Source organism: Anser brachyrhynchus (assembly GCF_964034855.1).
Source record: "Anser brachyrhynchus genome assembly, chromosome: 5".
NCBI lineage: Eukaryota > Metazoa > Chordata > Aves > Anseriformes > Anatidae > Anser > Anser brachyrhynchus.
The window spans coordinates 48,943,682-48,971,018 of NC_137699.1; the positions used below are offsets into that span (position 1 = coordinate 48,943,682).

General features: G+C 35.7%; 1 protein-coding gene across 5 annotated transcripts in view; it reads right to left on the reverse strand.

The window, feature by feature from the left end:
- The window catches only part of TTC7B (tetratricopeptide repeat domain 7B), a 137,882-nt gene that overhangs the window by 71,135 nt on the left and 39,410 nt on the right, over window positions 1-27,337 (reverse strand). For all 5 annotated transcript variants that reach the window (XR_013952381.1, XM_080596262.1, XM_080596259.1 and 2 more), the window contains 8 exons: window positions 18,217-18,295; window positions 15,987-16,159; window positions 11,296-11,359; window positions 7,566-7,703; window positions 2,974-3,057; window positions 1,739-1,843; window positions 330-447; window positions 75-132 (listed from right to left, as the gene is read on the reverse strand). Coding sequence is in view for 4 of the 5 variants with exons in the window: in XM_080596262.1 (XP_080452388.1) it covers window positions 75-132; window positions 330-447; window positions 1,739-1,843; window positions 2,974-3,057; window positions 7,566-7,703; window positions 11,296-11,359; window positions 15,987-16,159; window positions 18,217-18,295 (819 nt within the window). In the remaining variant the exon portion in view is untranslated. The remainder of the gene's footprint in view (window positions 1-74; window positions 133-329; window positions 448-1,738; window positions 1,844-2,973; window positions 3,058-7,565; window positions 7,704-11,295; window positions 11,360-15,986; window positions 16,160-18,216; window positions 18,296-27,337) is intronic.

Consider the following 27,337-nt stretch of genomic DNA (forward strand, 5'->3'; position numbering starts at 1 on the left):
AGTCCCTTTCTAACACATAATAAAGCTTTTCACTACACAGGCAGAATTAAATGAAAAGATTAACACCCACTCACCTCTGAAATGCAAGAAGAGCCTTTCTCTGTAAGACCTCTTGCATCCCTCGCAAAGATGCTAAAAAGGATATATTTAATCAGTGATATGCAAGATCAAGAGATTTCATTCCACATGCTCACTGAACTAGTGTTAATATATTGACTAGGGAAAATGGCTGCACACAGAAGTTTTAATATTAAGTCTAGTATTCTGATAGGTATCCTTTTTTAGGCAACATGAGAATTTCCAGATTTGAGTGTTTATTCTTATCTTACCATCAGTAGCCTGCAGACTGTAAGTCAATCCCAGTGCCAAGTAGCCTTTTGCTTTGAACTCAGATGTTTTGTCTCCAAGATCAACAACTGTTTTGGCAAATCTTTCTGCTTCTTCCAACTGAAAACATTATAAAACATCCATATAAGTCTAAAACTAGCTAAAGCTTAATGAGAAGAATGCACAACATGTGTATTATGCTCACTGAATCTGTTGAAATCTCAGTCATAATCACTTTTAGGACTGCTTCTCTTTCCATTAGACTTAGTTTTCTTGCTAAGTTCACAGTATGGAATGCAGATTTAAGAATGCTGAAGCACCCACTGTTATGGTTGAAATAAATACTGGTACGAAATGCACAATTACTGTGTTTTTACCTTTTTCTTTAAATTAAGAAGGCATTTCTGTCCTATATATGCCATCTACCATTTTTGCATTTCATAGTTAATAAGAGTTCTTGCCCCATGAAGTATTTCTTTAAGAAAAATCAATTAAAAAAACATGGTTCCAAGCCTGCAAAGAGTATAGCTATGCAAATCCCTGCATCACATACAATATTGCTGAATGTATGCAAATTCATGAAGAAAGAAACTTGTAAAAGATCAGGGTTTAACTGCATACCCACGCTAGCATGCTATTCAGCAATCTAGAAAGAAAATTAAATAAATGTTTGAATCCATTCCAGTAAATGTAAATGCTAAGTATAGCTAGCTACTCCATATAGAGTCAGTCCATAGGGAGCAATTTACAGAACTAGGATCTATATTAATTACTAAAACTACTTTTGTCAGCCTCAACAAGTCATATTTCTACTACTGCACTATTTTCTCAGTTTCTGATTGTGACTCTTCTCATTCTTTTTGAAACATTCTTTTGAAAATTACTTATTTCCTGAAAATTCATATTATGATCTTCAACCACCTTAATGTTTTTTGTATAGATACACCAATTTCAAGGATATGAATAATGCAATTCAGGTAACACTTTTGCAAAAGACACTGCCCCTACTAGGAATTCATGAACACCAGCTGTCTCCAAACATGGTATCAGTGGAAGAGTTTCTCAAAAAGAATGAGGGATTTGTCCCATTCACTTCCCAAGCTAGTTATTTTCTACAGACATCAGTTAAGTTTTTAATCTCTGTATGCCAACAACATTTCAATTTCTAATACATTCTGTCTTAGATCAGTACAAAGATATGCCATGTGGATAAGCTTAACCGTTGCTGTCAAGTACTTTAAAGCCATGCAGCTGGGATGTACATGTGCATACACTTATCTGTACTGTGTTTTCTGTGATGATCTTATGCATGTAGTCACTGACCAAAATTATTTGCTACATCTCTATACCAAGATTTTGTTGCACTTTAGTCTCAGATCTTGCTGAGAAGACAAACAGTGGCAAAGCTTACCCAGTGGAGAGATCCCATACAGAGCTTTGCAGCAAGGAGTGGAATAGTTGCATCATCTGGTTTCAAACGTATACATTCCTTCAAGACTTTAACAGCTCGAGCAGACTGTTAAAAACATTTTCCATTGAAATTACTAAAAACATAAATACGTTTCACAGACACAAGATTAGTATTTCCATTTTCTGCTTTATTTTTCCCCTACGTGAAGGAGCCATTACTGAACATTTTGTCGAAAATTTGTCACAAGAACTCTTCCCATAAAACAGAAGAGTTTAGCCACTGCCGTAGTTATTCTCCCCCTATGAACTATGATTAAGAGTCCCAGGCGAAATATTTGCTCAGAATGTAATCCCAATGGTTCATAATTCAGAAAACAGTTTTGAGACGCATTTAAAAACTTTGGTAGGCCTGTGGGCTTCCATTACATCAAGGAAAATGAAAGAGCAGAAACAGGAGATGGTAATCAGAACAAGCTATGTTTTAGTGCTCCTTGGGAGTTACAGCAGCACATAAGAACAGTAGATATGATGCAAGACATTATAACAGACTGTCATTGCTCCTCTTTTTAAGTTCATTTTCCTATATCCAACTGCAGTTTAAGAGAGTATTCTAAATGAACAGAGAACGACAAGAATCAAGCACTTTAAGAATCACTATACTTCAAAAAATAACTTTGGAAGAAAATAAATCATTCCTTTCCCCCCACACTGAAGATAAGCAAGTTATCTCTACTGTGAATGATCTTTTTTTAAAAAAAAAAAGCATTTACATTATATAATGAATATAATTTATTTTTCATAATGTGAGATGGAAAAGCAAAAGGAACTGTAAATAGAAGATTGTATCTAATAATAAAAGCTGTTAGGTTACAAAAAATTAAAATATTTTTTTATCATTTTAATAGCACAGTACACACAGTCTCAAAGACAATAATAATATGATAATAAAGACAATAATAAAGACAGTCAAATTCTCAAAGAAAAAAAGAAAAAGAGAAGCACGAATTGGCATTAATTTGTACCTAAAAATAGCATTTGTTCATCAAAACAGCATTTGAACAAAGATTTTACTGGAAAACATGATCTAGTGTAATTTGTATTCATTTAGCTTAGCTTGAACTTGTTGGTAAGATAGTTCTTGTTTCAAAAACACTACAGATGAAAAATTATGGAAGTGCCAAATATTGTTATCAAAAGCCAACAAAACAAGAATTACATCAAAAAATTAAGACTTACTTTTCCTGCTGCCATCAAGGATAATGCAAATTGATACCAGAGATGGAATTCTTCAAACGCAAACTTCATGGCTCTTTCTAAACACTATTTTTTTGGGGAAAAAAATTCATTAAGGGAACATTCTTCAATTGTTAAGATATACTAGTATAAAACTCTTACAGACTAACATCCAAACCACATGTAATCAAAAATATGAATTATTCAAATAAGTGAAAACAGCTGCCAGATTGTATATGGAGGGGAAAAAAGAATTGAACAGAAAATTGATTTCCCATATACTATACTTACATACTCCTACTGTCCTATTCAGTCTGAGAGAAGCAATGATAAATATCAGTCAGCTTACTCTTAAATGAAGGTATCTAGAGCAAAAGCTCCAAAAGGCAAGAGAAGTCTTAAATGAAAAGAAAGATTGTACACACACATTCTTTAACTTATGAACACTTGTCTAGCAATGGCACTATAAGCACTTATCAATACCACTTAAAAGTGGAGGAGGAGAAAGGTTGATCTGAGAATATTATTTCTAAGAATTTTAACTTAGCACACTAAATACTCTGCTGAGATTTTCTAATTTAATAATTGAATTCCAAAAGGAAATTCACTAACTGAAATTAAATATATAACACTGGTGTTTTGTGCTAATTTTGAAGGTTTCGTATCTGCTGTTGTCAGTAAGAATTATTTCATTTTGCTATGCTCTTTTTTACTTATCAGGCTAGCTCTAAGGAGTTGGAATACTTGAAAGGTGGAATACTTCTCTGGATTAAACTGTTTCAGCAATTAACATTCTCATCTGCAATGTGAAATTAATGAAGCAGCTTTTCTGCTTTGATAGCTATAATGTATAGGTTAAATTGCAATACCATGAATTTTTTTTTACATTCAAACTCAGAAAGCACAGCCAGGTATGTAGTGTGTTCCCAAATAATAACAGGAGCTGAAGCAAAGAATAGCACTGAAGATGAAAAAAACAAGTATGAGAAGTGCATTATTTGCAATGTCTAACTAACGTCTACTACAATTTTTCCTACTACACAGAACCCAGTATCAAGGCTATTACTAAACAGAATTTTTATGAAATGCTTATACAAGGACTTAAGTTTCTAAAAACAAACCCTTTCTAATACTGTTGCAAAAAGTTCATCATCAGACTGTATGTGTAGCAAGCTGATTAAATGTCTATTAAGACAACACAGGACTTAATTCCCCATTAAACTTTTTTAATTGTTTGAAGCAAAAAGATCACAGCAGAAAACAAATAAATTATATGAGAATACATTTCCTATTACTGTGGATACTTCACAGAGATGCCTACATAAGGCACGCTCCTCCATCTTCACCGACAGAGCTGGCAGAAGACAAGAGCTGCTAAATCCATCTCTCTCTCCAATGATTAGTGCAACTCTGGTCCTAACCTGAGTGCCTTTAAATGGAGGATGAATTCAAGCTTCCATTTTCAAATACATCATTTTTCAAATACGACTCACTCTACCTGTTTTGATATCAGTGTTTTATATAAGAATTAAGTAAAGAACACTGACCTATAACAGCCATATAGTCCCAGAGACTCACACAAGTAAGTGGCACATGGAAAATTAATACAGTCAAAATATGTTTATAACTTTTTAGACCACCTAATGATGTTTTTCCCATTTATATATATATTCACATATGTATGCATATATGAGCATTAATTATATAGAGTCACTGATTCACAATTAGAAAAAGAATTTTCTAGGCCTCACTTAATTAAAAATTACTTGTCCATTCTAACTAACAGAAAATACAGAAGTTGGAGAAGTTGATAATAACAAAACAAAAAAAAAAATAAAGTATAAGAACACAGAACACAAGGGTCTTCAATTGTAGAGCATTCTAGAAGTTTCAATGGACTAATTAATAATCTATATGCTGTTCAGACTCTAAACCAATGATCTATATGCTGATGACTGCTGTTCTGAAACATTCTCTCAGAAGTGAGACATGGCCCTGAAAAAGTGAGAGCAGATATTGACCTGATGGAGAAAACCTTATTGCTAACACCCTGTGATTCCCTGCACATTTGGCAATTCTGCGAAGTACCTCTCTCTGACTATGCTCACAGTGTGGCAGTTACAAAAATAAATACTTCAAGTGACTGTCTGTCTTTTACTGTGTTTAACATCCACTCTGGAAGTTCTGCATATACCCTTATTTAGAAACAGTCCTTCTGGATGATACTGGGAGGCTAAAAACGAGAAGATATTTCATCACATATAACACCTTGACATCCATGGCCTGTATCTGTTCTTTTCAGAGTTTGTCTTAGAAACACATTTAACCCTCTATTTTCAACTGGTTTGGTTTTCTTCAGGGAACTTGAGCGAAATGAGGATGACAATGACAAGGAGGAAGTAAGAAAGAGCCATATAGAATTCTTCCCATTTCTCTGATTTATGGTGCTTCCTGACTGATCTTAGAGCTTTGAAGGTCTTTCCAGTGAATAGAAATTACATAATTGGTCTCACCAAATGTTTAAGTTGTGCTCATCTTGAAATAAGCTTGCCAACACTTAAAAAAATTAATAAAACTTGATGCGAATAACAGTAATAATGTAATATCCGTTACAATTGAAACCAAAACCAAATCCATTATTCCGGCCACAATGTAAAGATACCAGATAAGAACTACTACTTTGAAAGAAATGACTGGAAAGCACCATGAACTGTGAATACTAATTCTGAGCCTGACCATTTAAGGAAACAAGATCTATTTTTTTCCTTAACTGTTTTGCCCAGAGAGGCTGTGGAGTCTCCTTCTCTGGAGATATTCAAAACCCGCCTGGATGCCATCTTGTGCACTGTGCTCTAGCTGACCCTGCTTAGCAAGGGGTTCGGACTAGAAGACCTCCAGAGGTCCCTTCCAACCTCAACCATTCTGTGATTCTGTAATTGTAACCCAGGGCTACACACCCCCTGCCCACTTGGTAGGTTAATACGTAAAAAGGAAAGGTTTCACCAACACTGTCAGCTGCTTAAAGAAGAAAGAAATCAGAGACATTTTCAAGTGTGTTTTTTCTTTCCTCTAAATAATTGTTAATATCTACCCTTTAAACAGTTCTGGATGTAAAATATATGGAGATTTGCCTCCCACAGCTTTCTTTGATGCAACTGCCTAAAGCTCCATGAAGGTGACGGTGTCTGTACCAGCAAGTAAGTAGAAATTTTCCCAAGTTATATTGTAGAATCAGAGTTTTGTATAAACTTTCATGTTCCTTAGTTTCATTTTCTAGTATACTGATTAAAATTGACTTGTATGCACAACTTGCATCTGTGAAATATTTTCAAGGGGAGAATACTCTAATTCAGAGCTTAATATCACAGAAGGTATGGATTTAAGAATCACTATCAACATGTATCAGTGAAGAATTAGGGTTTTACTTTTACCTAATTAAAATAGTCCTTTATTATGGTAAAGGAATGTGATTTCTTAACAAATCAATCCCTGAATATGCCTTCTTACCACACATGCTAAAGTATTCCTTCCAGATATCACTAATTAATCATGGTCATCGACAGTATCCTGCTGCTGGGTGAGCACTGTTTTGAGCAGCAGAAAGATCCGCTCTGTCCAAAGAGTGGCTGAGCAGGTTGTTTCTCAGATTTAAAACAAACGGACAAACAAAAGACATTTTTAACAATACTTGAAAATTTCCTGAAGTACTAAGTTGCCACAGTCTAAGAAAATACACCCAAGATGTGGAAACGCAAGACATCTGAGACAGAGAACACACTTTCCTACAGACTGCAAAAAAAAGGTAATACATTCCCCCTTTTTTCAACTCCAAAATCATTTTACAAACTACTACAAATTTGGAACACTCCAAATATGAGATGCACAAAATGGTCTTGTTTCAAAATAAAACCTCAAAAATCCTTTTTCTAGATATTAATATTGGTGATCTATTCATTAGAAAATATTTTAGGTGGGAAAAAATCTCCGACCATTAATATTTATCTCTTATTACAAACACACATTAGTAGACTCATGGCAATATATTTAAATGAGCACAGTTAGAAAAATTGAGTTTGTATCTTCTAAGCTTTGAAAGGGAAATCAGAAGCAGAAGCAAGTAAATTCTCTAGACCAAAAGAAACAGAAGAATCAAAAGAAAAAGGTCTATGAACATTCAAAATCTTCTTGTTTTTCTTGTAGTACTTCAGCCCTGCTAGTTTAGCTATTGAAGTTCACGTCTCTGGCTGTCTCAAACTCTTCCATTCATTCCTCAACAGCTTTTATGTTTTGCTTTTCTTTCCTGCTGTCTCTGTTTAATGTGCATCTTTTTAAGCAGACCAATGTCTCCCCAGCTAAAAAGCATGTGAACTCCTGTGCCTCTAAACATTTCTCACACCTTTCACCATTTCTGTGCTTGACTGCCTTGAGTCACCTGTAAAAATTCAGACAGCAAATGTTTTTGGATGGAAAGTATCTATAGTAGTCAGAATGACAGTATCCTGTACTTGTCTAGCCCTAAAGTACTAAGACAACTAACATGATTAACAGAAACAAACAACAAAGATGCAATTGAATATTCACTGCTACGGACAAACCTCTGAGAGCATTTCATATTGGCCTCTTCTTCCCAAGGCTATAGTAAGTAAATCATATACTACAGATGCACTTTGCAAACTGATGATACGATCATTTTTGTGTTCTGGTATTCTGCTCAATACGGCATCACGGTTAGCCTGAAACATACACCAAAAAGAAACCAAGTCAGCCACTGTAATTAAATCTGTTTTTTTTTTTTCTTTTTTTTTTTTTGCTCAGGTAACTACTGTTCTAATCAGACTGCCACTATATGTTTCTATATGGATCTATTTTTAACTGCTTGATTCTAATTACATAAACTACATAACATATACAATTATGAAAGTTCTCAGAAACGCAATAAAGCATGGTTTTAAATATTCATATTCATCTTTTAATTTTTTTTTGAAGGCAAGTAAAACGTATGATAATGATCTTCAAATCTCCTATTCTGTCTTCTTGTAAAATACGGCAAGCAAATCAAATTTTTTTTGTCTTCATAACGTTATGCGACTACCTTCTTACTTTCATGCAGTTACCTGCCCAAGATAACCACACAATCACCTTCAGGAATTATTAGTGAGAATGAAAACTGTCCCTGGTTCCAAGCACAGGTCCAGAATCAGCTCATGTTTGCAATAAAGCTTCACACTTTCAACCCTGTTCTGTGAAATGCACATTGCAAGTCTAAGTCCTTAAACATTTCCTTTTGAGAAAGTGTAAACTGAACTAGACCTGGTTAAATGAATTGACTGTGTTCACAGAGAAATCCTGTTAAAGAGCAAAGAATAAAATTCAAGCCTCCCAGTAGCTAAGATTACCTATACTCAACTACTCAGAGTATCTTCTTTATTTGTAGATTTGGTGATATTTACATAGTAGTATTTGTGCCAATGGGAACATACCTGGTAGTTTTAACACAGAAGTTAAAGATCCCTCTCTCTCTTTGCCCTCTCCTCCCCTTTTCATTTGGGCAGGATGTGGCCCCCTTAATACATTTTCCTTTCCTTTCCTTTCCTAGAATCATAAAATATCCCAAGTTGGAAGGGACCCATAAAGATCATCGAGTCCAACTCCTGCCACCACACAGATCTACCCAAAATTTATTTAAAAACTATTTAAATATATTTAAAAATTATTTAAAAATACATTTATTTAAATAGACTGAATTAAATTTAAATAGGCTGAATTAAAATGGACAGCTTGTTTTCCCTCCTTTTTAGAGGGGAGGAATAACATACATTAAGCACCAATAAATTGCTTCTCTGCTTTAATAGGATAACATTTTGAGCTCCGATCATACTCGAAGAATCATTAAAATCAGAATAACTGAATACCAAAATATTTTTTCAGAGATGCATGGAGCATAAAATTCATAGACATTTCAAGATTTATCAACTGAACAATCCACAGCTTGGTTTGTAAACACACACCCCCACATACACCCCAAAACAGACATTGCACTTTCTTTTGATCAAGAAGCCTTTGGCTTTTCCTTTCTACACTGCATAAATATTTAGTCAGCTTCAGGAACTTCTTCCTTTTTAACTCCATGTTTAATCACTGTTGATTTAATTCCTTGCAAGTACAAAACAAGCTATGAAACAGCACTTCTTGTGAAACAACGGCTGACAATGCCAAAGTAGTTTATGGGAGAGGATGCCTTGTTAAGTATTAAATATGTATCTGAACAGTCATTTTCTGCCTTCATTCACCTTCCAACCTGAACCCTTCGGTGATTCTGTTACTTATAGCTCAGCTGACATGCAGCTACATATACACCCACTGCGACTTGAAGATCTCAGTCCTTCAGATCCTACCTTTCTATTCATTCCTGCTTAGGTAAGGAAAGGCTCGTCTAACTTTGCAAGTGTAACAGCTAGAATACAAGGACGTCTTAAAGTAAGTGATGGCAGAGTTGCAGCTGACTTTCCTCATTATGTATGACAGTACACTGTAGCAGCAGTCATGTGGCTAAATGACTATTTTGTACTCTGAAACGTACCTATAAGAGAATTAGAATACTTAAAAAGCACAGAACTATCTTTCTCAGAGCATTTCTTTCATAAATATTGCAATTTAAATCTTACCTATCAAAGCGTCCATTTCAAATTCAGAAATTAAGGGAACTCAATGTGACACATAAGTGTCGTTTATAATCTACTGTCACAATTCAATTTTCTGAATATATGTTGCACTAGATATAATCCAAATAAGAAGTTACGATGTTAGAGTGCACCGCTTCCCTGAAATTAGCAGTATGATCTGGGGCTTATATACACATAACAATTTGATTATTTTTATTTACACAAAATGCCACTTATATGTCAGATTTCCATTTTGTTTTCCAATATTTACTTAAAAAAAATTCACGAAGGACAAAAGTCTTGAAGCATTGTTTATGTTTTTACTAATTCCCAAACAAGCAAGAGATCATACTACATTGATAATACAACTCCATCTCTAAACAATACTGTTTATTCAATCTTCTGTAATCATTCTCATTTCTTAGCCAAATATTGGTTTCAAAATTATAAGTCATGTATTACTTCTAACTACTACAGCTAGCAAGAGTTAGCATGCACTGAAGCTGAAGTAAGACCTCTCAACTCTCAGGAAGATAACTCACAAAGACAAGTGTGTACTGATGAGTAGTTTTATGGTTTAAAACTTACCACCCTTTTGGTAAGGGCATTGTGCAGCAAAAGCAACACGCAGTATATGGAAATGTTTGCTCAGTCTAATTTTCTGGTGATGGATCCTGCCATGAACACATTGCAAGGTAGGTCACTAGGAATAAGGATAGTGGTTTGCACTACTATGTAAGTGTGCAATTCTAAAATAGTTCAAACAGGACATTCACTAAACTGTTCTGATCTTATTTAACTACCAAAACAGAAATTATGCCAGAGTGTAAAAGCATTCAAATCACCTACAGAACTTAAAAGACTAAGTCTTGGTGGCATGTAGCGAGACATACTAATATATGGTGCCTGAGATCCTAGAGGTTACACCCCTCCAGTAAGAGACTCAGCAAAGATTTGAGATCAAGCTTCTCATTTCTGTCATTTGAAAATATGCAACTGACCTGGTATGAGAATGTCAGTACATGACAGCTGATGGATGACTAGTAAAATCATGCTAGAGGAAAAAATGAAAAACTGATAAAAGGCACAAGTAGGCCACTGAAAGGAATCAACTGCTGAGGAAATTAGGAGACTTGAAAAAAATTAAATAATCCAGTAGCAAATGTTGAATGTCAGTATCATTAAAAATAATTTACAAATTTGAGTGACATCTGAGTTCTAATGCACAATGGAAAATATTTTTGGCTATGTTTATTATGCTTACCTAGTAGTCTTTCATTTTGTTTTTCACAACAGAAAGAACTTACATTTTGAGTCTGTCTGTCTGTCTGAATAGCACCCGTTGGTGTAACAGTGGTTCATACCGATAAGAGATGCCAAATCAAAGGACCTGGCTTTGTGTTCACCTGCCTATCGTTTGGATGAGGCTAGGTTCAGCCACTCCAAAAGCAGAAGAACTCCTATTCATAACATTGCTGAACTCATCCTGCTGCCTCAGAAGAACAGAAGCTTGAGTTTCAGAAGTAACTGCCTGCTTTCCTAACAGAAAATGAAACACAGGTCAAAAAGCGAGGCACGAAAAAAATGTTCTGTTTTCATTTAAAAAAGAAAAAGGAGTACACACACACATGCAGCACATGCATATTCACTCTGTTTTACCTACCATAGATTCACTAATAAGCAGCAACAGTAAGGCTTCTTCTGTATTTTCTTGAGGACAAAAGATGCTGTTCAAAACAAGAATTTCATTATTTAAGCAGAAAACATTACTCTTCAGAGTATCTCACACAAATACAGCAAGAGTACTGCAAAAATGGAAAGATTTCCAGAAAAGAGAATAAATACTAACTTACACAGAAAAAACAATTGCTTAAAATTCATTTCTCTGCAATACTATAAATTTGCATTTCAGAAAAGTTGGCCAAACACAATAAGAAAACAAAACCGCTACAGCTGTCAGAGTCGAAAAACACTTCCAAATATCCCAAAATTGCACATAATCTGAAAAGTGTAAAAATATATACCCATTATTTCACTAGCTGCTGGCACCTAATATCTGAGCTGATTCTATATCACTGATTCAAAGGTCAACAAGAATCTCTCACAAGAGCAAGGTAATTTTTGTATTTCAGGCAGTATGTGGATAAGTATTTCTATTAACCTTTCATTGGCTATTGTTTGAGAATTGTTCTCCTGATGTATTCAATAGATGTGAATACATTTAAATAGAGCCATGGTAATCTCTGCCTGTTTGCCATCATCCCTCTTACTTGCAAGCCAATAAAGCATTTATTTTCAATGAAATATAATTCCTTGTGAGTTAATACTGAACGTTTGCATAGGACTAGGCTGCAAACTTTACTACTTTCTCCGAACACTGGATGCTCTCTGAATACTTTTCTACACCAGTGGATAGACAATAGTAATCTGCATTGACTAGATGACCAGTAGGAATTTTTTCTCTCTCAAGTGTTTTGTGTTTAACTCTCCAGCTTTCCTTCTCTAAACTCTCTAAATTTTTTAAATGCACTAGAAACTTTAGTAATTAAATAACTGAAAGGAAATGGAAAGTAAAATGCATCTGGAGTCCAGGGAGTTTGAAAGCAAGGTTGTGAAAGCACTGTGGTAATATAAAGCAGATAAGGCACAAGGGATTATGAGTTGTTTTGTCATTGGATTTTTGTTATTATTATTATTTGTAAAATCAGTAGAAGCTGCTTATAAGATTTTTAAGAGTATTCTAAATCTTAGAAGGCGTTCTTATTTTTTAATTAAAGAAATTCCAAAGCGCAGTTACACAGGATTAAGAATCACCCAGGACAGGGAATGAGGAATGAAGAGGAAGCAGAAAGCTCCCCATTTACCTATCCAGTCTTCGATGCAGAGTCTAGCAACTTGGAAGTAGATCTAATATAACTCACTGGCAATGATTTCCAGCAAGCAGTATAGCAATTGGAAATATTTACTGGGGAAATTACTTCCTCAGAGAACATAGGGAAGTTACCCCAAAGCTTATCAAAAGGAAAGCAAACATTATTTTCTCCTATTTGAATACCTATAAATATTTTGAAAAACTTTGAATGTCAATAAATATTTGTAAATAAGTTAATGCTTGTCTCAAACAGCGAAAATCCTCTTCATGCAGATACTGTGTGGAAAATCCTTTGGCTCATGTATACAAAAAGCTCAATATAGATGACCGAATTCAGACATTTTTCTGTCTTCCCTGACAGATGCAGGCATATGAATGAATTAGCTCCACAGTAACAGGGCAGAGCAAAAAAGGCAATTGGTATCACAAAATGACTACCAAGCAAAGGCAAACCAAGCAGTTTAACACATCTTTAACCGAGGATAAAGAAAACTGAAGAGGCAGTAACAGAGGCCTATAAAATAATAAATGTTATTAGTCATACACCACGTACCATCCTCAAAAGAAGTGAATTCACTTAATTAATATATAGGGCAGCATATTTAAAACAAAATAGTAGATTTCAGACTCAAATGGTTGGAGGTCAGAGTAATACCTAGGAAGAAGTCTCCTATAGGTCTGTCTTTGTAGTCATCGTCTTAGGTACTTGCTTTTGATCACTGTTGGAGATGAGATACTAGGCTAACCATGTTGTCTGATCTGGTATTAATCACTTTAATGTGACCAAAGAAAAGCACTTAATTAAGTGTTTTGTTGAAACTATGTAACTCCTTGCTTACATTTCCCAAGAACGAGAAAATTACACTGGACAAAGCCATGCTTTTGAAAGGAGGCATGTTTCTGCAGAAGGCTAAGTTGATAATGAAGAACATAAATAAGTTTGAAAGACCGAGCCTTAGAAGCCTGCTGTAAGTATTTTTGACCAAGGAAGCAGAATTGCTAGAAATCTTTGAAGGTAAAGGCTGTTCTGCTTTGTATTACAATGTGATAATGTGGTATGCACCACAATTATGTGGGGTTACTGCTGTATCAAGTACTCACTAATGGAAATCTGCAATAAATGCAGCTAATAATAACAAGGCCGCATCCCAGGAAAAAAAAGTTTCACACTAACTATATGCTGTAACAGAGGAACTGACTGTTCTTTAGTATCTACTGTGGTAAGTCAAGTAGTTCTTTGAATGTTTGGGAAAATGTGCGACTCGGCATAAATGATTTCCCTATAAATTACTTCAGAATATTAGGAAACAAATTTCAACAATATTATGCAGAAATAATTATAGAACAGAAAGTAATCTTTATCCCTTCTTCCATAAACCTTTTGGAGTTACCCTCCAAGTTCTGTAAGCAAGTTTCATTCAGCATATAAGAAATCAGTAAAACTAGGACAGTATAGTCTAACACTGTGAAGATTTTAATTTTAATTGTAGGTTTGTTTTTTGTTTTTTTCTTTTTAAATCAAAGGATGGCTGAAAAATTTCTTTGGCACTGAAAGTAAAAGCTAGGTATGAAATACATATGAAATTTATTGGCCTTCATTCACCCTATGGTGAAAGACGGATGATTAAAGAATTATTTCCCTATCTCGTACTACAGCCAAAATTTATTTTGAATCATTAATTTCTCAAGTTTAAGAATGTATTTAAGATGCATCAATTACACAGAGTTCTCTATGAGAAGCCTTTCTATCTTTCACCCTTATAAATTAAAAACGAAACAAAACACCAAAAAAAAAGCCAGAAAACCTTACCTAGTGGGGATTGCTTATCTGCGCATTTAATTACAAACACTGAAGTAATTACATTATTGACCTTATGTTTATGGTATATCAGTTACGAACAAAGAAAGTGTGTGTGCAACATATGCACACTTTTAATTTTAATGATCAAGGTGTATTCACAAACCAGGTATTTCATTTACCATAAAGGCTGGCTGCATGTACAGTTTGTCAATTATGTCCTTGCAGAGAAACACAGTAATTGTTTTGAAAAATTAAATGTTCAACTCTATGCCTGCATCTTTTCTAAAAGCTCAAAACATTGCCTTTTAATGACTTAACATCCAAGACATAATCAGACAAGACAAACTCAAGAGCTCACAACTCCTGGGAACAGCTGGACAACATTCTTTAAAAAAAAGGCAATTTATTGGAGAAAAAAGGTCAAAAATTTCATACAAATCAGATAACAGCATCCTCAAAAGAGATTCTCGAATCACACCAATTTCACAGACTGGCTGAGGTTGGAAGGTCTATCTGGAGATTGTTTAGTCCAGGCCTTCTGCACAAAGCAAGTTCAACTGGCAGGCTGCTCAGGACAGCGTCCAGTTGGATTTTGAGTACCTCCAATGACGGGGAGACTCTACAACCTCTTCAAGTTCTGAAAAGAAGGTTTTTCTTAAGTTCAAATGGAATTCCAATCTTCCCATCTGCATTAATAAGTAAAGCACTCACTATCCTACTACAACAAATCATAACTTTGGCTAGATCATTATCTCCACTGCTACAATCAGTTTCTCAGTTCTCTGGCTTGCAATGCTTTCCAGCATGTATCCAAGCAAGCAAGTAGTGTTTGTTTCCTACATTAAATGACCTTATCCCTCGAGTACTTGTGCATAAAATACAAGCAGAGCAGTGCAAAAGTTTTACTGAATATTACAAGCATGCAACAGTGTTTCATCAGATCAAACTTAATGGCAAAGAAAAAAAAAAGACTGCGAAATGGTTAAGATTTCGTCTCTATGATTTGACACAAACATATTACTTCCAGGCAGTAAGCTACAACCAAAGGCAATAATAAAGTACAAAATTCCATCAATATAATTTTTGGAACTGTCAGAGTGGGTCTTAAGAAAGCAACTTTACCCTAGAAATCAATGAACAAGCTATTAAATTTTAAGGAAGTCCAAATTCTAGGAAATGGCAATCCACATTTAATACTAATACTAACAGCAATTGTTTTGGGGAAAAAAACAAAAACAAACACACACAAACACATTAGCTGCAATTTTGTTGATTCAAAGTATTTAGACAAACTTTCTATTTTGGAGGGAGCCACCTGCGATGTGTATAGTAGAAGAGGTAGAAGAGCAAACAGCTGAATATCTCAAAGTGACAGAAGACAGTCATGCATATTTTGCTTTCTTTTGTATCGCAAGGATAATGAGAGATATTGACTCTACCATAAAAGATATTTTGAGAGTTGAGAGCGAAGAGTCTTGTGCATACACTGCAAACTTCTGCTTGGAGAAGCACATTGCTTCCTTAGATCTCTACATGGAATATACATACACACAGCACAGGAAACATCAGCATTCTCATTGTCCAATACCTTCTGCATTTTCAATAATATAAGCTAAGTTACCCAGTGCACAGGGTAACAATTGCAATTAGAGAAACAAAATAGGTACAAACTCAGACATACTTTTCTCCAGTGTATACCCGCGGTCTTCTACTGAGTGCGTAATTTTTTGTGTTTGAACCTTTCCGAAGTGGATCATCTAGCGGTGATTGGTGAGGGGGATCTTCCAGTGGATTCCAATAACTCTGTTCACACATGCCTCGTAACAAAATTTCAGCCAGTTGTCTTGCTATCGTCTATAGAATTGAAAGATAAATATTTTTGTTAGAAATGCGGAATGTATTTTCTATGACTATAAATCATCTAAAATATCAGGCATTCTGCTGTTTGAAAGGTTTAAGTACACAGTTCAATTCTCTAAACACGCACCAAAAAAAAATACAGCAGTAATCAACTTTTCAATTTTACCTATGAAAGTCTGGATACTTTTGAAGTATCAACCACGCCAATGGTTGCTCCTAACAGTGGAGCGCATTCAGGTATATTTTCAGGTATTTTATGCTTGATAACCTCTATTGCCTTTCAAGGAACCAGAAGGTATTTCCCTACAGCCCATGGAAAAGATGACAGTGAAGCAGATTTCCACACTGCAGCCTCCTGAGAGAACCACGATGGAGCATATGGATATTCCCTGAAGGAACCGCAAGGCATGGGAAGGATCCACTATGGGAGCATGGGAAAAGTGCAAGGATGAAGGAGCGGTACAGAGCAACTTTTAGGGACTCACCACAACCCCCCTTCCCCATCACCCCTGTGCTGCTTGGAGCTAAGAGGAAGAGGTAGAAGAGTCAGGAACGATGGAGTGAAGTTGAGCCTGGGAAGGTGGGGGAAGAGGGGAGTAGTGTTTTTGATTTTGTCTTTACTTCTCTCCATTCAATTCTATTTTCACTGACAATAAATTACTTTAATTTTCCCCAAGTCAAGTCTGTTTTGCCTGTGACGGTAATTGTTAAGTGACCTCTCTATCTTGACCCATGAGCTTTTCTATCCTTTTGTCCCTGTCCTGCTGAGGAGGGGGAGTGAGAGAGTAGCTGGGTGAGTGTCTGGCAGCCAGCCAATGCCAAACCCAAATCCAAACCCAAACCAGTCTGGGCTTCTGACAGCTTGGACTTGAAGGTGCTGGTGTTTGCTGCTCTTGCGGTTTAGCAAGGGTGAAACTAGGTTGCAGACAGACATGAAAAATGTGATTTTGAGAAATTAATCTTGGTACCAAATATTAAAGTGCAAAAATACCTACATAAATATTATATAATAATATACATTTAAAGCTTTGAGAAGTCATCTTATAATCCATAGCTACCAGTATAATTTCCTCTTTAATGCTTAATATATATGTATACAAGCTTATGTGACTACATATGACAATGATGAGAACTCAGCAGCAGAAAAAAGGCAAGCTTCACATTTACATCAGAATTGGCAGTACTTCCCAGCAACAGCTGTGTACTGTCCAAGGCATGGGCAGCACCACACGGTCTTCTGCATCTTCTACCTTAATTCCTATACCATTTATTCTCCTACCATTTTCAATATTATCCCTCTCCACTGAAAGTCTTCTATTTAATAATTTAAATATTATTATTAGGAATCAGTTATTAAATGAATTAAGAAATAAATTAATAAACCAATTATCTTCCTTATTACCATGATGGAAATTTTAAAGCTGCAGTATTAGGATACTAATCTAAGACATTTTGAAAATTGTTACCTTAGAGCAAAAGATGTAAGTCTTGGCCCTTTATTATATAAAAAAATGCAAAAAAAAAGATGAATCACTTATTTGATAGAGGTTTATTTTACAATGATATAAATAACAAAGCTTCAAGATTTTCCCTTTTTATTTCCTTCTCTTTAGGAAGTTTTATTATGAAAATAAATAAACAATAACTCAGTAGCTTCCAATTTAAAGAACACATATGAAGACACTGCACTCTGTCCTCACTCGCATTACATTACAGAAAGAAGAAATAACACCCTTCTGAAATAAGGGCAAATCACAAATTGGGCAACTATAATTAAGCTTGTAAGCATGGTCAGTCAGAGACCAATCAGGTTTTACCATAACCACAAATAGGAAAGAGAACTAAGGGAACGACTGGGCATCTAGCATTCCTTTTTATTTTAAAACTTTCACTTTAACCAGGAAACGTAGCTCTACAAAGTGGTGGAGAACAGATCCTGATCAGTATGCTGTAGTTTGTTTATTTGCCTCTATCTCATCCACTGTATTTATGCTTTACCTGCCTACTAGAACTCTGATGCTGCAATAGGAATGTGGTTTAATATAACTTACCATTCGCAGATTTTGCGTAGTTCTTGTTTCAACAGCTCTTAGTAACTCTCTAAATCTACCAACTCCTCTTGTCAAGTTCCTGTATATAAACATAAAATTTGACAGTATTCCAAATTGAATATAGTAACACTGTGATACATATTACATGATAAAGTTGTTAAACTCCACATTATACATTTTTTTCCTGCATATCATCACCATCTTTCTGTGAAACATAAATCTGGGGACCCCACCACTGATTATTGTAACAACATACACTGCCAGATTATTGGAGGAAAAAAAAAATCAGATCATTAGATAACTCAAGAGAAAGCAAGGAAAGTGTAAGAAGTGACCAACCCAAAAAGGGAAAAAAAAAAACAAAACAAAACAATGTGAAGTTGGTTGGGCTACTATAGTAGTTTTAATTTTAAATCACATCAACCTTGAAAGTACAAGCTTTGGGGAAGGATTCAATTTTTAGCTGCCTGTTGATACCTTAACAAAGGAAAATAGGAAATTAGAGTAAATCTCTTAATACTCAGTGAAAGTAATATTTTTTTTATCTTCTTTTCACACAAGAATGAGTATGGACACAGTGAGGCCCATCACATGGCCAGAATAGAAGACTGGGAAATCAGTGTTCTGTTCTTGACTCCCGCTGTTTTTTGGTGTGGCTTCTACAACTCAAGTTTCTTTGCCTTTGCTTCTGCTGCCTCAACAACTTTTACAAAGATATACAAGACCCTCAAGAGAGGAGGCCTCATTCGTACCAATAGCTTTAGCAGATCTGAATTTTATTCTTAAACCACAGAAATAATCAATTATTTTGAAGTCTTACAGCTTTATCTTTTTCTTATCATTGTGCCATCTCAGCTATCTTATTTTTTATTGCACTTAAAAAGAGTTGACAATATTTTCTTTTACGTTACTAGTGCATGTCTTTGTACTGGTGAAAGATTGGCTTTCTTTCAACCAAAAATGTTGGCTTTTTGCTGAGCAGAACTCAATTCTGCAACCTCAACACATAACACAGGATGGTCATGTCACGATCTGAAGTTTAGTTTCAAAACAAGATGATTTGATTGAAGGTGTGTTTTGTGTTAAATAAGTGTTGTTATGTCATACGTCTGTATTATCTTAAGATGTGATTTTATGTGCAAGTTGCATAACATTTTCTTAACATGTGCTCAAAAGCAAGGAGAAATATTATGTATTATGTAAGTTTTTCATAAGAAAAAGCAACATTGCACTCCATTGTACAGCTAAATCCTCCCTGATGTCTGATTTGTAAATTTAAAACATCTTCTGAATTGCAATTTTATACAAATTCAAAAAAAGAAAATAATCCAACATTTTTACACAGATGTTTTCTTTAAATTTAGTGGCTGAATACCTCAAACCAGAATGTTTGAAGACATCTTGCTGCAGAACTGTAAAACTCTGATCAGTTTACCTAGAGACTCATTAATTTATTTTACTTTTCAGATTACTTGACAGAGGTCACTTCTTTTCTGTGTTATGCATAACAAAGGATTATCAACATGTTTCAGAAACTTCAGTCTCCAGCAAAGACAGATGTGTTTCACTAGCACAAGTTCAACTTTTTAAATGACTTTTTATACAAGTATTTTAAAAGTTCTAACATTTCCAAGTAACAAAATATCTATGAACAGGTTGAACACTATGTTGAAGTAAGCGGGTGGTGAAGCACTGGCACAGGTTGCCCAGAGAAGCTGTGGATGCCCCATCCCTGGAGGTGTTCAAGGCCAGGCTGGATGGGGCTTTGGGCAGCCTGCTCTGGTGGGAGGTGTCCCTGCCCAGGGCAGGGTTTTGGAACTAGGTGGTCTATGAGGTTCCTTCCAACCCCAAACATTCTGTGATTCTATGATTCTAAGCCAACAGATGGTTAAGAAGAAATATTCACTAGTCACACAAGAAATAACTATCGTAGAAGTCCACGTGTTAGAGCAGAACTTGACCACAGAAAGGAAACTATTTTATAAGTGACCAGTTAGCACTTTTCTAAGAAAAAAAATAAATCTTGCATGTACATCTAACGTGAACAACTTTGTAAATCATTTATATATATATATACATATATATATATGTCACATAATAGCTAAAAAATAATATACCAACTTCAAAGAATAATGAAGGAAGTACAGAAAGTCAGTGGGCCAAATTTTGAATACTCCTCTGAACGTAATGGAAGCTGGATACATTCAGCACCTTTGGAAAGCCAAAATACCTACCATTCATCAAGACCACAAGATACATATTCAAGAGAGCCAAAACGAGACCACTGGAATCCCAGTTTTAAGTCCTCTAAGTGCTAGGGCATATTTCTCACGAATGGAGCTTCCTCTCAAGGACTGCACTGCAAATTCACAAATGTGTCCTCACAACGAGATTCAAAAATAAACAAAAAACCCATAGTGGCCAAACCCTCAAGTGTTGCCTGCAAAATTATCAAAAAAGAACATGAGCATAAAAAAAAAAAAAACAAAAAAAAAAACTTGTCAACTCGAAATACTAATTTCCTAGTACAGATGAAACATGTAGTACATAGTAGAACTTCAAATCACGAAAAGTTTTTATGGGGAAAAAAATGCTACTTCCTAAAATTTCATATGAAGTTTGTCTTTTGAAGTGTTACAAGAACAACCAAAACAAAATCTCTATGAAGAAATATGCAACTTTTAAAACTCCTTAAGAACCTTATGGCATGTTGTTATTAGTTGTGTATTGCATTTTGGTAAGAATCTAGGACGGACTGAAACTTGTGACTGAAGTTCTACTGCATCATAGAAAAAGCAGCGAGATTGTAAGGGAAAAAAATTAAAATACAGAATTATTTTTTGCTTCATAAAGCATTTAACGGTGATCCACTGCACAAGAGAACACAAACACAATACAAATTTGTCAAGCGTCTTCTCTACAAGGTATACTAAAGAAGATACACTTCAAAGCTACAATCTAAATCAGCCAAGAATTAAGTTAAATGCTTTGAGAAAGTAATGAAGCAAAATATACCATGAACGGTATGGTAGGTCTCCACACTGCACTACTTTCAGCAAAGTACATTTCCTGTATTTGTTAACACTTTGTAATATTTGGGAGAATAGGGTGGCAGCTATTCCAGCACATGCCTTTCCTGCCTAGCCAGCACATACCTTTTACCTGCTTTTCACTTTGTTGTGCCTTCGTGTTAGCAGTTCCACCCGTACTGACACAACTCCAGGAGCAAAAGGGCAGGTTAACCTGGACAGCAATGATCCGCAGTGTCTGTAAAGGACTTTGAGATCCTTTCCATTCTTGAGGCAAGGATTTTAAGGTACATTCACATGCGCTCAAGCTGACACACCTTGTCATTTCAGGCTTGACAAAGAGCCCATGGACAGAAGTTGCTAGTTAGTGTTTGTATGACTGCCCCCCATCAGAACATGCTAGAGTCAAGCCCTTTGAAATGCATCTTGCTAATGTTTTTAAAGACTAATCAAAACGTTTGCTGCTTTCAATCTTCAAGAAAAGAAACTATGTTGACTAAGTAGCGCTACACAAGTTACAGACTAGGAATCAGGATTTAAAGGTACTGATCTTCTATTGGAATTCTATACGGATAAATGCCCTTGGGGCCATCTGCTTCCTTGTGTCTACCTATTGGCACTCAAACTCCCAAAGGCTTCTGTTAGAATCTGATTAACTGTTATAATGCAAGACCAACTTCTATGCCCCTTTGAAAACTTCTGACAGCATTTCTGTTTAGCATTATGAAAATATTTTAACTGCATCTATGCAAAGTTGCTCCCTCCTAAACAGTGGCAGATCCATAAGAGTAGATATGATATAAAAGAAAGTGCAGCAAGAAAGTTAAGGGGCAATACAGACAGACTTTTAGTATAGAATCAGCATGTAAGACCTAAGCATGTAGATTAGCAGTAGCGTACTTTTGGCACAGGCGTATTGGCCACCACTACCCCTTTGAAGCTTCTGCTTCAAAAAGCATGTTTGCCATCAGACACCAAGGTGCTTTGTCATTAATGGTCCTGATAATCGTCACACCCCAGACAAATATCTTATCTTTCCATCTTTAAACACACATTTTAAACACGCATTTTAAGATGAAAAGAATGAAAGAAACTGTTCAAGGAGAAGTGGTCCATATTTGAAAGTTAGGATAAAAGAACAAATGATAACACAGAAGTGAGATCCAGTCACAACGTATTCAATACAGCCTAGGAAAAAAATACTTCAAATTTAACCTCAAAAAGGTTGGTAAGATTAATTATTTTTTTATTTGCAGTATATTATGGTATCTTCTCCATTAATGTGAGAATTGCTTTGTCATGTATCTCTCTTATGGTAATCAATTAAAAAAATAATAATAATTACTTAGTCTAACATTGCCTTTTATAGATTAAACATGGAATTAGAATAAATTTTTGCTTAGTGAACTTAGACCAAGCCTCACCCACTTTGTAATTTATTGGTTAAATCGCGGGTGTTTATCCCACTTAACAGAGAAAAGTATATCCAGAGCCATGCCAATGAACAAGCAATGTTTCTCATGGTAGTTTATTACCTCATTATTGAGGCTTACTATATCTCATTTAAGAAATACTCATGTTTTAAAAGGAGGGGAAAAAACAAGAACTACTCATGTTTTAAAAAGAGGGGAAAAAAACATGAACAATGAAATCTAATGAAATCTAAATCGCTTGATGAAAGTGATGAAACGTAAATTGCTTTTGGAATGGAGCCCGTTTTCCAAATGTACTCTCCCTCTCCATACAGAAAAAGAAATGTAATGTTTGTAACCTCAATAGTACATTTTAAGTTTTAAAGATTGTTGTTTAAGAACTCAAACAGCAAAGAATAAAAGTATTTGTTTTAAATTTGTACAACCACTCTATTGAGGGAAGGAGTAGGGGCAGGCAAAATTCTTGACACACATACACACAGAAATCTCAGATTAACTCTTTAGCACTAACAGAACAGCAGCTTAATCCTCTGAGGTATGTTATTTACCATACTAGAGCAATTGTTCTATGTAACCTTTCAAAGATTACTTTTAAAAAAAAAAAGACCAAAATCTCTACAGCTTTCTGAACTTTATTACAGATTTGACCAAAGAGATGATGTCAAATCTTTTGCCCAACTGGCAGTGCTTCAGATAGTTGTGACTAAGGCTTGTCTGTTTTCTCTCAAGGTTAAGGAGAAAAAGAAAAATGAATAATTTTACCCACAACTATAAAAACGATGGACCTAATGCAATCCAATTCTGTTTTCCCTGTTTTTGCTCTAGTTTCTCTCTTCCTTTCATACTTTCCCTTTAACATTCTCACACTACTGTGTAATTTCCACAAAACATTAATTACCACTGGGTATTACTTTCTGAATTACAAGTAGAAAATCCTTTATGTCTTTCCACAATCTAAGCTGTTATTTTTAAACATATAAAAAGCAAAAAACAAGAACAAACAAAAAAGCACCACAACCATGAAACAGCAACAATATCACCGTGCATCATACATTTATTTTATCTATTGTTAACTCATACAGAAAGAAAAATCCTTGGTATTTGATATTCACTACAGCAGATTATGTTTGCTTGATGCTTGAAAGTTCCTTATTGAATTTTTAGCTTATAAATGAAACATCCTCAGTGTGCCATTACTGCTGCATAAGCCCAAGTATTCGAAACAGCCCAATCAAGCAGCAATTCTTTTGGAACACACAGTAACAAAACGTCTAAACAGCCTTACTTTATCCTCATCTACTGTTCTCCTGAAGGCCATAATCAGATGCATTTGGAATGAAAACTCATTGCCTAGACTGCAATTCCACTGGTAGCTAAATCCATTTAATGGTTCGCTACCAAAAGGGGAAGGCCTCATTCTCCCCATTCTCCTCTCGGTATTTGTTCCCTTTCTCCACCACTCGTCCTTCTTCACACCTTCCTGCTCTCAGTTGTACGGTGCCATCTCTTTTCTCACAGCAACACCAGCCATTACCACACCTGGTGAATCATTTCATCTCACTAAAATGAAAGAAAGATGTAATTTCTTTGCCGTGTTTTCCACTGTTTTGGAAAATGAAGTGAGTCCACAGGAGTCCCAAACATGTACCAGAAACAAAAAATAAACAATATGTGCCAGGAGTGTAGGTACAGGGAAAATGAGAGCTGGTAATGCCACATCTCTTGACACCAGCACCTCAGCTCCTTCTCAGATTTTTAGAATATTCTTTCATATAAGTATATAGATATGCATATGTGTGTGTGTGTATATATATATGTATACATATATACACACACATACATACACACAAAGCACTAGATTCAACTACTAAAACACAACAAACAGATTCACAAAAATGACTTCACCGGTTACTGGAGAAAGAGTGGATTAGAAGTCCTGCCCTAGCTCTTATATTTTCTTTTCTTTTTGAGCAGAGATCTAGTCAGAGGAAGGAGCAGGGGTAGATTACAAAGGTAAAGTTCTTGAATTCACGACAAAAAAAGCACTAAACATTCCAGAAAGTTTTACTACGGAAATAAGTTAACAGATGGAACGAGGCAAATCGAATTTACTCTGGTAAATATTTAATATTGCATTACACATCAGTCAATCTGTATGGTCATAAACTTTATAGAGTTATCTATATTTAGATGAAAATATAAAATCTCCCACAAAAGTAGAAAGAAGACATGCAGTAAATGCAATAATTTTGTTTAGAATACCAACTTGAAGGTATAGGGTGTCACTCATTTTAATATCGAGCCTGATAAAAGCACGGGGAACTTCAGCAGTGAGCGATGTGGCGGTGGTTTTACAACCTGTCTTAGAGATACAAAGGTCAGAAAAGAACAGCAGAAACCATGAAGGAAGTATGCTGTGATAAAATGCAAGATTCTATACAGCAACGAAGCAGCTGGGATGCATCCCTGGAGCAGAACCTGGCAGAACCCAAAGAGCTAATCTGAAGCAAGAGATCAAATATTGAGTCACGGGCATTGCTTAGCAAAAACACAAACAAGGCCAAATTCTAAGCATTGTGTGTGGTTCAGCCCTCTCACTGGTGACACAGAAGAGAAGGGGGTGGGAGGAACAGAAAGGCATCCTTTCAGTGAGCACAAACCAGGGGTGACACCTGTGAAGAAGCACGCCTGCCACTGGCCATGCCCCGCTCTCAGAGAGGGAACCTAATGCAGGGGCAAAGGAAGCCTACAAGCCCTTATAGCAGGAGGGGCTTCATGCAAACCCCAGCAGCAGCTACAACCTCCCACTGCGCTCTGCTGTGGTACGGAGTGGACTCTTTGCACCACACGGCCATTTTCCAGGCAAAACACACGTTGCTCAGTTCTTTCCCAGAGTGGTTTTTAAGCTTGCGAACTCGTAACGCATTTCTGAAAAACCAAGAGCTGGGGAAAAGAAATGGGATGGAGGGAGAGCAGGACTCCCAGGGTGACATTTCAGCACTACGAAGCATTTCTGTTCTAAGCTGAGAACTTACCACTGGCAAACAAGAGAAGAAAACAGGTGTTGGTGCTGCAGTATAACACAGGATGGCTAAAAAGCAAACCTGATGTACAGCAAAGGGGAAAAATTCACACAGATAAAACTACTTTTAATGGTAATACTTCTCCACTAGATACCTAAGAGCTTCAGACAATCTTGGTGGTCTGAATTCAAAAAATTGCAAATGAGAATAAGTACGGAGATGGGACTGAAAAAGCAGCAGGGCAGAAAAAAAAATGTTTTTACGTTGGTTAACATTGGGGAAAAGAAACACTAAGAAGTTAATTGAGCACAAAGTACGATGTTGCAGGAAAAGAAGAAACGATAAACACTAGCACTGGAACACTGATATATATTACAGCAGTTCAATACGTTAAAAAAAAAGATTAGAGTATAACTGATTTGTAGCCACTTGAGGAGCTCGGCTCTGAGACAGTCTTGTGAGAGAGCTGTAAGTACTAATACACCAGTGTAAGACCTAACATAAATCTTGGTCAGTCGTGGGCTTGTGCCCAGCTTAAAGTCAGTAACTAGAAGTGTTCAAACTGAAAACCAGAGAGTATTATGGACAGCAGTGTGAAAACAGCAACACGTTTACTGAAAAAAATGATAGAGCGCATTAACCAGGGGAGGGAAGGGGGAAATCAAGCAAGAGGTTATCAAACCTCCTTTGATTTTCTCACTCTCATTCACATAGGAGATGTTTAATTTTGAAGTTGCTGCTTCTGGTTAGCTAGAGATGTTAATAGCTGAAGAAAACTCATCGTTTTCCACTACTTTAAGTTGCTTAGGTGCCATTTATTCATCGGTATATTTATTGCAAGTTTTGCCCCTTTATTATCAACTTTTGTGTTTGCTATCAGACTGTTACACCAAAACGAAGTATAACAGAGGACAGGATTTCCTTTTCTCTATTGCATCCCAATAACAGTTCTGAAAGTGCTTACTAAGCTTTCTTTTGTTTTTATACTCTCCAAATTCATTGCGAACACTGCCATGTAAATGCATACATTAACTTGGAGAAAACAAATTCATACTACATACAGCACACTCAAAACATGAATTTTACCCACAAACAGGTACAACACCTCCTGGAAAGAAGAACCCGTGCAAATGCTCCAAAGCAAACAAGCAGAATCTGTACTAGTAATTGCTATTCTTTATACTGTTCCTCCGCTTATTTCATTACTAGGAAGAATTCATGCAGTATTCCTAAGCATAAGGCTTACAAGCAACACTTCTTTCAGGAAAAAAAAAAAAAGGAACATCTCTAAAAACATCTTGTTGATAGTCCTATAAAAATGTCAATGCAAAATAAATGAGGGAGATTACTTCACTGCTGAGTTGCTTACCATACTTGTATCTGAATGCAATCTCTGAGGAACCACTTATTTCCAAAGAAATTCTGTTTTTAAGTACCCACACTGCAGTAATATGAGGATTTGGTGGCAGTAAAACAAGAAGACATTAAAACACGATCAAAATTATTCATACACATGCACTATGTTTATGCATGGGAGAGAAATCAAATGCACAAGGGCACTACCACACACTCATAAAAAGAAATGCTACTTTCACTTTCTCATATTGAAAAATACAGTGCATCAAACAGGAGCTGA